Here is a 14,196-nt window from a genome sequence, read left to right on the forward strand (position 1 = left end):
TTTGTTTGGTCTCACGTCTAGAGCGAGTGTCTGTCGTCTTGTGAGACAGACGGGATCAATCGTTGGTAGGGAATTGGGAGGGAATTTGTCCGGACGGAGATCGGTCTGATAGAAAAGGGTGACCCAAGGGCCTGTGCGTCGCTTTCTGTCGACTCGATCCACGACGACCTTCTTCTATCTTTGCGAAGGGCAGTTCAATTTCAATTTGCTTTGCGTTATGTAAATACGATGCTGGTCGCGTTGCGTGCGTTTTTTTTTCTTGGTCGATTTCTGATTTTCGGTGGCGTAGAAGAAATCGGTGGGAAAAAACAACTGAGTGGACAGCGGATCCGTCGGTGCAAGATACCGTTACGTTAATTAAACATTCAAATCGGCTGGACGTGCGTGCGTCTAGCTTCATGGCGAGTGCGGTTCAATGTGTCCGTTCGAGCACGTTTACTTATGCCGGATGGTTTCGAGCGGGAAGAATGGTTTTACCTTTGGCCTTTTTTTTCCTCTGTTTTGTTTGTCTTCGTGCTCCGTGGCTTTCAGGTTTTCCGGGGTGCGTTGACAGGCGACCTCTTGGGAAACACAGACACAGCTCGATATCAGCTACACTTATCCTAATACTCACTGCTTGAGAGTCCCATGTTTGTACGTTGTCCTCTTATCAGCTTACTGAGGACGGAGGAAATCCAAGTTCACAGTTTACTATTGCGCGTTTGTGTGTGTGCGCGAAGAAAGTTTTCTCGAGGAAAACGATGTTATGATCTCCTCGAGGGGGTACTCGATCGACGGCCATTTAAAATTCCGCATATTGTTCCACCACGGCCACCGCTCTTAATTCGCTGCCCAACTTGCTCACATTGACAGGGCAAACCGTTCGTGAAGACATCGCAGCACCCTCCGCTCGTTCCGCCAGCACACAGAGGAGCACGAAGAAAAAGGAATCCAAGCCAGCCGTTGGCATCGTCACCGTGAAGGTTGTGGCTTACTATTTCGGGCTCCGTTGGTTTTTTGCGTTGGTTGGTGTGCGCCTTCTGCACATTGCGTCCGTCGACGACGTCGTCGAGGAGGAGGCAGAGAAGAAGAAGCACCAAAACAACAGGCCAGGCGCCAGTTACACTGTTGCGCACAAACACACCCACAGTAACATATCGACCTCGAGCATAAAGTTGCATAATTATTAGAAATTGCTGCTAGTGCAAGCCGTGGTCCCCCCCTGCTCCGGCTGGCCGTGTGCCTTTGTTTTGCTTTGATGAAGCCATTTCGGTGCGTGCCTCCTTCTTGCGTTCACGCGGCTGGCTTACGCCATTGTTGGCTGCTTCTCGCGGGCGCTTGCTTGACGACGCTGACGATTGTTTCTCTGCCGGCTGGTCGGTCGGTACGGTGAGCGTCTTGTAAGCGAGCTGTTTGCAGTTTACGGACGATGGTGGCGGCGAGCCGGTTGGTGGATCGTTTGTGGCTCAATGACTCAAATTTAACAAGCTGGAAAAGTGGCTCAAAATGACTGTGGCTTGTGATATGCGTGTGGTCGATGGATCGATTGTTATTAATTTCATTGGATGGTTTTATGACGGAGCATTTATGGCCTTTGTTTTTGGGGTTGGGATGTGAACCAATAATTTGTTTTATCTTCTCGTTTTCGCATCAATCGAATGTAGTGGCAGGGTATGGGTGTTTAAGATGTGATTTATGTTGGCCATTAACATTTCTAACTTACCGGATATGATCAACAGCGTGTCGAATATCTTGGCACCAATTGCAAAATGGGGTTGAGAAAGAGGTAATTATCAATATCTTTAAAGCACACTAATGCGAGCGCACCACTTCGTGTGAGAAGACAGATTGAGAAGAGATTTTGCGAAATGAGAACTACACTCGACGACAGGACTCACCCATTACAATCCATGTCTACTATGTGTGTGACCAAGATTACAGAGTAGTAATTACCAAGAATCTCGTTGCCTCCTAGATGATGATCCATCCTCTTCCAAGAATGAGGCAATATAAGAAGAATCCAACTTCTGCTATGCGTTCTAAGTATGTAATCACAACATAGCTGCGTCACGGATGCGCTTCTCCTTCACGCTTCACAGAACAGCGGCACTGAATGCTCCGCTAAACATACTGATTAGTGAGAAGATTTCCAACTTCCAGATTGGATGTGGCATCCAATCAAATCTCCATTACCGTGGCCTGATGGGTGGCATTCACCTCACCGGCACCGAGAACCTGATGATAGAGATTCTATTGGATGATAGTTTTGTCGAGATGACAAACGAGCGACACGAACGTCGACATCTGGTTTCGCCGACAGACGCATTGACGCTGTCTGCTCTCAGCTGAGGATGATGATGATGATGATGATGATCCGGTGAAAGACGATAGAGCATAAAACCGCAGCATCGCATCTCGCAGCACGGCTAATCGTATCCTATTAAACACCATTCCATGACCGCTAGCGGGGGGTCCTTCGCATTTTATGGTATATCTGCTGCTATCAGGAGGGAGGACCACGAAGCGATCCTCATCCCCATTTGGGGTGGGAGGCATTTTATTGTCGATCTCACTCGAGACGGCAGCAGCTGCGATACCATACGATCCAATAGCGCGCTCAGAACGATCGTTTCCTCGCGGTGAAGAATGAAGAACCCGGACACAACACAACCACACTTCTCCTCATTGGCTCCAGTCTAGACATTGTCTTTAATCCCACAGCAATCATGCGGTGTGCGTTGTATTGTGGCTACACGCATGATATGTGTGGTCTGTCCCCACCCTTAGAGGCTTCGGGCAATTATTCCATTCTATTCCAGCGGCAGTTTCGGCCCGTAGCCCGCATCGTCTACCAACGGCATTCCCAGAATGGCATCCCGCGGGGGCTCAACCGGGGACCGGGCACCGGGCACCCTATCGCATCATTTCAATTAACGCAAACAAATGGCTGCGAAGGAAGGGAAGGACCGGCAGAGTGGCATTCTTCGGTAAGGAAGAGTGGCACGGCGTGTGGCAGCAGCGCGACTAAAATTAGGTTTCTCTTTCTTTTAATTAAATCATCCAAAGGGAGATGAGATTATTACGAAGCGAAGAGAGAACGAAGCGAGCATCATCATGCTGCCTGCCATCCGATCCGCATGCTCAGAGTTCCATAGTGTTCTGTTCCGGATGCAGTTGCAGTCGCTTCTGATCGTATATTTGGCTTCCTGACTTCGCTCGCTCGCTGGAGGATTATGTTGCTCGTGATCTCCGGAGCGAGGGGGTGAATGTGATTGACGAGAAGTGTCATGTTACTCCGCTGGGTTACGGTTGCAACATGCGTATGCATTTTAAAGCATTCAAAACCTTACCACACATTGGCGCTTCCGTTGAATGCTCCAAAAAATCCGCTCCAGGAGTTTGCTCCACTACATGAGCCGTGTAATGCTATGGTCATGTTTCAGAAAGGTGCGTCCCACCACCTCACGATACGGTGATTGATGGTGGTGACGACGGTTACCCCTTTGCATGATGCGGCTAATTGACACAGAGAGTATGGTTGCGCGCGTGTGTGTGTGTGTGTCTGTATGGCACCGCTAGTTTGACCGCTGAGGACACCGCAACGACACGATCTGCTGCTTGCACCGTGTTGATACCACGCGCATTCGCCCTTTTCGTCCGTCCAGTAGATCCGCAAGAAGACGCCTATTAACGCGCTATTGAGGTCTACTTCCTCCCTCGCGCGGTGTGCGTCTCAGCGGTTGGCGGCAATGTGCGCATGACACAGAGCATTATCCATTCAAATGTATGCTAATCATGTTCGACATTCATTCGTCTTCAACTCGTTGCTGGACAGTCCGAACCAAGTGAAATGATGGCCGTGTCTGAACAGCAGCAATACTCTTGACCATCACCAACCGATGGTGTATCTTCCAATTTGTGGTTCAGTTGTTCAGTGCCCGACGCACTTGATGTGGTGACCGTCTAGCGTCTAGCATACAATTGAATACCACGAAGGTGTGGTGTACAGGGAGTAGTACGTGTTTGGAGAAATTAATAACGGTGTCAATGAGGCAGGGGCGAGCGCTTTGAATGATGATGATGATGGGAATGGGATGGAATCGGTTTCTAGTGCTGAATACCGGATATGCGCTTGGTACGTGCGGAGGTGATGTGCATTGGCATTGCGGTCGGGTTTCAAGGTGACATGGCGTCGAAAGGGCCTTCGCTAGGGGCAATTCCAGTTCGAGGATTTGCGTAGCACCAGATGATTCACGTGGGAAAACCCCGGCTTTCTGTAAGCGAACGATCGTACGATCGTTGGATTACTCACACCTGATTCTATCGAACGAAACGATGTAACAATAGAAGTTGGAAATTTCATCAAACGTGTCAAGTTTTTGCCAATCTGGATTGACTGCCGTCTCTAGCAGGTAGCTAGAAGGTCCTTGAGATGTCAGTGTCAGGGAATGAAACGGTCTTTAAACGTACCCAAGGCACTATCGGCTTTCCATTTCCCTGTCCGGACGACGGACTTTCATCGACTGACGTGAGCTGCACTAGTGGCGACGTTAGCGAAAGCGAACGATCGCCCTAGCTCTCAGGTCGCTGCGCCGCGCCTGTGTATCACCGTCATCTTGAACCTACCTTCCTCGCAGGGTGGAATGTCTGTACGGAGTGCAATTACCGGCAAAAGCATCGTCGTGGTCGTGGTCCTCGTCGTCGTCGACGCCACATCTAATTGCTATCGCCAGTCAGGCAGCCAGCCAAGCGGTGGCTACAACATTCTAAAATTCCTTTCCATTACTTTGACTCCACGCCTGGCTAGCGGACGATCGTTCGTCGCTAGGTCACGCCTCTTGGTGTGATATCGGTTTGCTTAACCTTCACCGAACGTAGCACGCCATGCTGCTGATGCATCTGAGTCTGGGTCTATTTTTAGTGTTCGAGTAGCGGCGATTGCACTCCCGTTGCATACACGCACTTCAGGCCTGGAGGGCCTCTGGGGTGGGCAATGGTTTTATGAGTTGTGTGAAGCGATGACGCGCGCACACGGACACACGGGCGCACGCGTTGAAAGAGACATTTATGGTCCCGGGAATGGTATCTCGGTTGAAGGTTTTATTGTTTCTGGTTGTTGGATGTTTTTGGGATAGGGAGGAGGTTCCATTAATCGATGGCGATCGTTCATCTTGTCACGATCGATAAACAACGCGGCAGAATCCCGAGGTGGAGAACACATTTGTCACCGGGAGTATAATGGAGTTTAGCTTGGGTTGAGTTGGGGGTTCTAGTGTGATCGATCGATTTACCACGGGGATTGTTTTCGTTTTTTTCCTCCTATTCTCCATCGAAACAATGGCGTATAAGTCCAAAAGACTTCTCGACGACCGGTGGTCCTCGCCTTCATCGGCTCCTGCGCTGCAGCATTGCGTCCGAATCCGAATGCAAGAGATGCTAATCGTGTTTACTATGAAGGATGGTTGATTATGTGAATAGCCGCAAATTAGGAGCCTGATGGTGGGTTTCCAGATGTTGTCTGGACACACACACACACAGACGCGCGCGCGAACCGTTTTTGCAACTCTCCGAAACGGTTCATAGTTTGTTTATTTGAATATTTTTTGCCAACCGACCACCGGCTGCTGTGTGTGGCGTCGTCAGTTGTGTTGTTTCACGCCACGAACAACAATTTGTATTTTCGCTTTGCTAGATTTGGTTGTGGTGGCTAGCCTTTCGCGAGGGGGGTTTACCTTGCCATCCGCGCCACCGTCGCCACTGTCGTATTTGGCAAAAGTGTTACGAAAACTGTACAAACACCGAAAGGAACACACAGCAACAACAAAATCTGGCCAAAGACGTCTTAGTTAGAGATAGACCGCCCCCGTCCCCTCCGCGATCGTCGACAATCGATTGAAGACGAACGCTGGCGGGCGGGCGTGCGGGCGGTCGGGCGCCGGCGTGCCGCGAAGAAAAAGAAGGTCGCGAGCAGATTAGCCGCAATACCATAAATTATAGATTACCTCGGAGAAATGGCTCCTTCTTCACTTCATACGGCGTTGTTCCATTTGACATGGTTATAGTATGTGTCGTCGGCAGGGGGGGGGGGACGGGTTCACTCCTAATTAGTCGCGATAGTCTGTCGATCGGTGATTTGGTCGCATCGATCGCTGCTCGGCCTGTTTGGTTAGTGTCCTCGCTTTCCTGTGCCAAAAATAGTTTCCCGACCGGGCAGAAGGAAGCCCGGTCGCCGTAGTTGGTTCCTTGCAACAAGCAACTCCACGGCACACACACACACACACACCGGTGCGCATAAGGTTTGGCTTTTTGGGTGGATAAATTTAAACCCCAGTACGATCGCTGAGATTTGGCAAATTTGGTGTGACATGTTGGAACAAGTGGAACGTGTTGAACTACACTTTAGCCGCTGGGTTCCGAAACCGCGCGTCATCACCATCAGCACCAGGTTTTGCCTTTTTGGCGCGCGCGAAACTCGAAATCAGATTTTGGGAGCGCGGCGACGATGGCGATGGCGATGGCGATACGCGAACCCGGGGGAATATCAAGGCTTCTGCTTCCCTATCGCAAATGTTGATCGTTGGCGATATATTTAGGTCGCTTTAAAGTGGCAAATGCGTTGGAAAGTTGGCTCACGATGAGTCACATATACGCGCGCGCGAGAAGTCATTGCCTTCAGGGACAGGGTTTGGCGGCATTAAATGTCAGCATTTTTGAAACAGACCTTCTCACTCGCCCTTCTCGGGCTACTTCGGTAGGATTTGCTGGTTCTTCATCAATCAGAAGATGCGCTCCTTTGCTCCTTCAGTGGCGACGCTTGACGGCGCATACCCTGTACCTGCGCGACCTTCGTCTAAAGATCGAGCGTAAAAGCGGAATGACCGTGTGCGCATACATTAGCCGCGGTTCTTCCCTCGGTGCGCGCTTCAGATTTCACAAATCATCCGGTCGACAACGTTTTGCGTGAGTGAATAATAATTTATCGAACGCAAGACACACAAAAAAAAAGCTGGGAGGCCACCGTAATTGCTGCCCAAATCGCCGTCATTCAGTCAACGAGCTAATAGTTCACCGTGGCGCGCAGAAGAGCGAGTAACCTTCTCCGCGCATCTCAGCGATCAACGCCTGCGAACGGCAAGGCAACTGAAGACACTGACTGGGGTCACGTCCTTCTCGTTCGCGCTACCGCTCTAATGCGTTTTGCGTGGGTTTGAGCTTCCCACGCGCGCGCTTTCGTGAAAGAATTCTTCATTTATCGTCCAGTTTGTTCGGACTCTCCTTGACTTTCAGCGGTCCGGAAAGCTCCCCACCAGAAGAGGAGGAGAAGGCGATCACGTTGACGTTTTGTGTGCGAACGTTTGTTGGCGTAGTTGGTGCCAATCATTTCACACGAAATTGGCCAGAAGATTTGGCGAAAAGAAAAGGCGAGTTCTTGTGTAGCCCGAGCTTATAAATATTCTATCGGTGTGGCGTGCTTCACCTCGTACCAGAGAGGGGGGAGGGGCGACGGTTCTTCTGTGCCCATTTTGGAACGCTCCGTGGACCAGCGTCCACGGTACAAGGTCCGAGAGCAATGCTGGTTATGAACCTGAAAGTGCAGAAGATTAAGCGGCATCAATTAACCCGCTAATGATGGCCACGGCTGTCGGAGTCGTGGTTCCGAATGAAGGACTTTTACCCCGGCTTGGACACACCGGCTACCTAGTAGTTGACCCCGGTGAAAAATGTACAGGAACGTCGAGTGTTCTTTCACTTCCTTGGCCAAAACAATCGCAGTAAACGATGAGAAAACCCTGGCAACCGTAGACGTGAGGAGACGATGCTGTTGCTGTTGGTCGAAAGCATTCTCCATCTCGCCTCGGTCCTGCTAGTGAATGGCCAAGGGGCCGTAGCGGAAGTGTTGTAGCGCCAGAGGTCGCCGCCGATTGGTACCGTGCGAGAGTGATCTTTCTCCTTTTCGGTTCTTCCTGCGCCGGACCACTGTGCCGGTCTGAGTTTGTGTGCATTCGATGTTAATGAATCACTTTTCGCGGCATTGACCTTGAGCGAGCGAACGAACGAGCGCGCTGGCCAGGCGTTGTGCGGTAAGATGTACCCATCATCAAATTATGACGAGAAAAAAGAGGGCAGCGCGGTGTATAAATATGGCGGCTGATGAAGGTGAAACACATCGCAGAGGAGAGGCAGGCAGTGCCGAGCGTTGCATGCCACGATGGAGATTGCAGCACCGGTGTGTATGCATGTGTGTGTAAGTAAGCCATCATAATATTTACCAGCATAAAAAAGCAAACATCATAGTTCACTTGTAGATACGCGGAGCATCCCCATATAGCAACCTGAGGCAAGCGCTTGACTCCGTACTCCGCGCCACCATACCACCGCAGGACGGACACACAAACAATGATCGCTCGAAAGCGCACAGTTGAGCGAGCGATCACTGCTCTCCATTACGGCATAAATCAATAGATCGCGAAATCGAAATCGGTGCGTGAAGGAGAAAAGCACAGCGAGAAAAGAGGGGGTGCGCTTTGGAGCTTAATAGAGCAGGCAGACCAGAAGACCGAAAAGTAAAACTCAACTCGGCCACTAATACCTGCCCGTGTCGGAGAGGAACCGTTTTTATGAATCGAGGAAAGACTTTAGACGGCGATGAAGCACGCGAAGAAGAAAAGGAAGAGCATGATGTGGAGCACCAATGGTGGTGGGGGTGGTGTGTAATGATTGCCAAATCGGCATCTAATCGAGAGTTGGTAATGAAGCCGTGAAGCCGAATGGGGGGGGGGGGAGGGCAGCAGCACCACCAACTAATGATTCACTGACCGACCGGAGTTACTTGCCCCCTTACCATGCTTTGCTAACGGCTTCGATTCGGTTGGACCATCGTGCGGTAAATATCGATCGTAGCTCCTTCCTCTGCTCAGCAATCTCATGAAGCAAACTAAAGAACCGGCCTGCAATGGAAGCTATTCCTAGGGTGAAAGGAGATGAAATTAGTATTCTACCTATTGCCGGTTCTCGCTGCGGCAAGCGAGCGTTTGACCATGCAAATTACGCAACATAAACGGGCCGGGAGCCGGCCTCTTGTACCTCATATTATGCTGTGTGTGTGTGTGCGCGCACCGCCACCGCCGCCGCCGTTTAATCGACAGCAAACCACGCCGACGTGTAAGCATCGATCCTGTTTGCTTATGCTCGCGCCATCCGCGCCCTTCTTAGCCTACTCATTGCCGGCCATTCTACTCTCCAGCCGCGGATCCTCCCAACGATGATTCCGTTTTAATGGCGTCGGGTCGGGTGTTCTGGCGCGAAGGCGTGGTGGGCACGATCCCGTTAGGAGCGTAAAAGAGGTTTGCCCTTGAGCCAACTATGTTGTCGTTTGCTGTCGAAGATGCAGCCCCCCGTAGGGTAAGGGTAGTTAAAGGAGAGGCGGTCGTTGAACTCTTAGCGCGCGCGCGCGCGCGCTCGCGTCTCCTAGCAGTTCCCTTTCAATAAACGGCTGCTGGACGTCTGGTGTCGTCACTGCGCGCACCTCGACCATCCTTGGATCGATCGATTAGTGCCGCTGATCGGGCGGCGCGCAAGAAACATGGAAAGTGGTCTCCCTCCACCGTTGCTCCCTTATCGGTGCAAGAGCTACCGTGTGTTGCGGCCTTGAAAAACCGTTAGCATTGATTGCATGATTACGATAAGATGGTAAGGCGAGCGCGCCGGGATATAAACGGTTCCATGAGTGGTAAGAATGTTGCCGATCGCAAAACGGTTCATTGCTGCTCGCCCGTTGGTCAGCAGCGAGCATTATTTTGTGCCGGGCGTCTAGGCACACATGGAGAATATTAAACATGCCAAGGAGGGTCCCTCCTAGAGGAATGTTCTAATGAACTGAACGAACCGAGGCATTTACACTCCAGCAGCCGCCACTCCAGAGCATCGATTGCAAGGGAGTCGATTGATTCTAGTTGCCCGTTAGACCTCCTGATAAAGACGATAAAATCGATGGAACGTCACGCTGCATAACGGAATCGTACTGATTGTCTGAAAGGAAAGGAACGAGATTGCATTTGCGGTTTAACTTCCTTTTCATTGGACGTCAAGAAACACCCCACGGTGATGGTAATGAGACGCACCACGCGTAAAGACACACGCACCGGCACGCGTTCACCATGTTAGCGGAGCCTTTGATTGATGAAAGAATGTCGCGAACGATTACGATTACTTACCGCGACGCGCGACCATCATTTCCGTTCCGCCGTTGCACCGCTCGAGCATTCGTTACGGATCGCTGACGCGCTGGTGGCGCTTCGTCAAACTTGGGCAACCACCTAATCGATCGCTTCCCTTCCCCCCTCCGCCCCCTGGTTTACGCCCCTGCTGGTGCTTGCGTAAAAGATCGTTCCGATCGTGCCACGCGATGCTATCTACGGTCCAACGCTCGCTTACTGCATTCAGTAGTGCATCGGTGCAGCGAGGCTACGGCTAGATAAGGGATCGGATTTCCGGTGACAATTTGCAACCAACTCTCTGTGGGTGCTCTCTAATCTACCTCGCTTCAAACCAGTCACCAGCGAGCGTGTTAATGGTGATCATTGTGCAGAAAGAGAGGGTTATGAAAGGTAGGATAGCAAAGGATGGACGTCGCACTCGCTTTCGTTCTTTTTGGTGCATCAAGATCCTTTCACTTGTTTTTAGAGGCCTCTCTCTTCCTCCACTGGTGGTTTCCTATTGCATTGTGCGAATGTAATTCATTTGATTTCCGTTTAGCTTTGCTGCTAGTACAATCAGGACGATAATCGCTCAATCAGTAACCTGTTACAGTGCACATTTTATGTAATTGCAAATAGGAAATAAATTGCTCTTCTGTTAGATTAAGTTAGTTAGATTCTAGTCAGTGACATAACTTTGGAAATGCTAAATTTGTTACTATTTTTATTTCATTTCTTGATGATTTCAGACTGCAAGAACAAAAAGAGAACTTTATATTTGGTGCGCAGCTTAGCAACGGTCATTTGACGAATTATGGATGCTAGATGAGCCTAACGCTAACTTTTTAATACATCCAATACGTCCTTAACCAAGCTGTGAGAGATGTGGTAAACAAATGTGTTTACGTATATGTGATCTCCTTTTTGCATTATTAAAAACCGGCCTTGAAAAATGCTTGCAAAATAGATCAAGTTCGGACAAAAAGATTGTCAAAAGCCCACATACATCCATAGCGATAAGTTTTACATCAAATAATCATTTTTGTTTTCAAAGAATGGCAAAGCTACCGGGACATTACATAGTAGCACACCTCATGGATTTATCTAAATTACGACCTAAAAATTCACTTTCCTGCTGTTCCAGTCTGACGTGTACAATCACCTGGAACTTAGGAAAGCAAACACGCAATGATTTATGTAGCTTCTCCTCTACCAAAGCCGGACGCAGGAGGGAAGCTGCTAATAGACCTTCTGCAACTAATCTTATCCTTCTTCCTACGAATAAATAAAATGTAGCGAACGCTAGAGCCCCTTTCCATCAGCAACGAACGAACTTGAGGGGCAATGTTACCCCATCCACTACTCTCCCTTGACGCCCTGTCGCTCGGTTGCAACTAACTACTTCTACTTCATTTCTTTGTTCACTTCTCGAACGAACAGCCACCGTCCGGACGGCCACGGTGTTCCGCAAAGTGAGTCCAAGCCCGGAAGGCCACGCAGCAGCAGCAGCAGCAACGCTGTAGCCGCTTCTCCGCCTCCATCAGCCTGCGCCCGTGGCACCGTGTTCTATAATTATAATATGGAGCGAAAAATATTGCAATCTCGTGTCAAATTCAACCGTTTGCGTGGCCGAAGCCAGCGGGGACACCAGCGCCGGCGCGATCGACGCGGTTCAATCTGCTGCGTGGCTCTATGCGCGGACGTCGAGGAAGCGAAATGCGCTGCGGTATTCGCTTGGTGCGAGGGTCCACGAGGGTCTATCAGTGGTACGAGATCGCGAATGCGAAAGGGCGGAGAGTGTTTCAATCGCCGCGATATCACGATTGAAACGTGGTGTTGTTGTTGCTTGGCAGAGGCCTGCCGGTAGCTGTCAAGATGTATAAATGTGCTACCGAGCTACCGTGGCCGCCGGCAGCAGGTGTCGCAGGCCACAGGTGCAACGTGCGCTGCGTTGCGCTGCTCTGCTGTTGCACTCTTCGCTGCGATTGTCCGACAATCCGATCTCCTCCGCCCCCGGGTCAACGGTAATGGTTGGTTTGCTTCGCTGGCGCTTCTGTGACTGGCGTTACCCCGCAATTTTCGGAAGTTTTCCAATGTCGTGCCGTCAGCTTCACTGTGGAAAGCTCACTTACATCTCACCAAACTCACGGTGACCTCCTCGTGGTGGATGTAGGTAAAAGTGGCAGCTTTGCTGACGGTGACGTCCGGTGATACATTAGCTCGATCTAATAAACTGCAATTTACCACCCCCCGCTTGCTGGTGGTGGTTTGTCTGCCGGTCCGGCACTCGAGGACGTCCTCAAATGGCGATCGATAAATAGTGCGTTCAAGTGCTAATGATCGGATGGGTTCATTAGTTTTGAAATGGGGTTGAACATAGAGAGAGAATGAGAGAGCGAGTATCGCATCAGTCGCGGTGGTGATCGATGGACGATCATTGAACGCCCTCGAAGAATGTTAATAACATGCATTATGTGTGACGGTTGCAATAATTCGATTCTAACGCATCGCTCTTTGTCTCTTTTCCATTTACAGTATGGTCTCCGTCAGTTGGATCTGTCGCTGCTGTCGCAACTTTGGGCCCTCAATGAATCCATCCAGGAGTTCCGCACGATACTGCAGGAGCAGGAAACGCTTTCGCCGCCCTCGCCGACACCCTCCAACTCGGACGCCAACTCGGTCTCGTCCGATGACGACGTGGATGAGGACGAATCGTCAGCAACCACCACTAGTAACCAACAACAGCATCATCACCAGCAGCAACAGCAACAACAACTGCATCAACAGCAACAGCTTCGTCTACTGTCCTCAGTCCATCATGCGCCGCCACCGCTACAGTCATCCACGAACAGCAGTCTCGGTAGTAGTATCGGTAGTGGCAGTGCTGGAAATGGGACGTTGGCCGCGCAGAACGACTCCGGAGGATCCTCCAACACGACTAGCCTTTCGTCTTCTGCCTCGTCGCGTATGCGAGCGCCACCACCGCCTCCGCCGAACAGGAAAGCGCCTATCTCGAGGCCTGTCTAATGATGAGCGAAGAGGAGGTAGAAGAGGGCGAAGATGTGCGTCATGTGACAGTGATTGTTGCCAATAGTACTCTCTGGAAGCTCTAGTGCATGGCCGTAGTGCGAGGTATTCCGATGTAGCATCGGAATGAGATTTCAAGCGGAAGATCGGTAGCGAAGGCAGACACAGAATTGCGAATCTAATCAGAGTAAAGCATAACTTTCACGTTGACTAGTGTGTTTGTCTGTACCGGAAGCGTTAGTAAGACAGAGGCGACAAACGTGGCGTTAGCGTTTAGGCGTACGAAGCATACCAAAACTCACATTAAAACATAAACCATAAGCAAATGAAGACGTGCGTACGTGCGTGGGTGGAGATGAGCCACCGACGCGGATGAGTGTCTGTTGTTTGTCCCCTGTCGCTCACAGGAATGTTTATGAAAGACGTTATCGATATGGAACGGTAGTGACTGTGTGTCAGTTAGTAGAAAGAGGAGGTAACTAGAACTGCGTCTCGTGGGAGAAAGGGGAAAAGGAGATGAAAGATATGGCTCGCAAAAGTCTGTCGCTTGGCGCCAGTGGCATTTCGGTGTGTTAAGAGAGAAAGAGAGACATAGGAAAGGGGCAAATGAAAGGCAGGAGTTACAGCGACTACGACACAACCGCATTGCTGTACTCTTCTGTACATAACTAATTTGCGACTAAATAATGTTCCCAAACTAGCGTTAAACTATAATGATGGAATAAAGTAAAGAGATTTAAAACTATTCCGCGTGGTTTTCCTCGTTTTTCCGGAGCTGGTGGCTGCGAAAGAACTGAACAAACAAACGATTTCAACGCCGGAGAAGCGAGGAAAGCTTCTAGCTTTTTCTATAAAACGAAATTTATAGTGCTATAAGAAGCTCGCACCGAGTTCAAAACTTACTATAATAGTGAGCGCCATCTATCGGCCAAGCACACTGGGCCATTTCTTCGTCGTTTATCATTACGGTTTAAGGAGTCGGCAGATGCGGTTT

The 14,196-nt window shown here is 50.3% G+C and overlaps 1 protein-coding gene across 6 annotated transcripts in view; it reads left to right on the top strand.

Moving 5' to 3' along the window:
• LOC125960037 (nuclear factor of activated T-cells 5-like) overlaps positions 1–13,947 on the top strand; it is a 49,575-nt gene extending 35,628 nt beyond the window's left edge. For all 6 annotated transcript variants that reach the window (XM_049693180.1, XM_049693182.1, XM_049693179.1 and 3 more), the window contains exon 4: positions 12,711–13,947. In XM_049693180.1, coding sequence (XP_049549137.1) covers positions 12,711–13,202 — 492 coding nt within the window. In that variant the 3' untranslated portion in view covers positions 13,203–13,947. The remainder of the gene's footprint in view (positions 1–12,710) is intronic.
• The last annotated feature ends 249 nt before the right edge of the window (positions 13,948–14,196 follow it).

Source organism: Anopheles darlingi, chromosome 2 (genome assembly GCF_943734745.1).
Source record: "Anopheles darlingi chromosome 2, idAnoDarlMG_H_01, whole genome shotgun sequence".
In the NCBI taxonomy this organism is placed as follows: domain Eukaryota; kingdom Metazoa; phylum Arthropoda; class Insecta; order Diptera; family Culicidae; genus Anopheles; species Anopheles darlingi.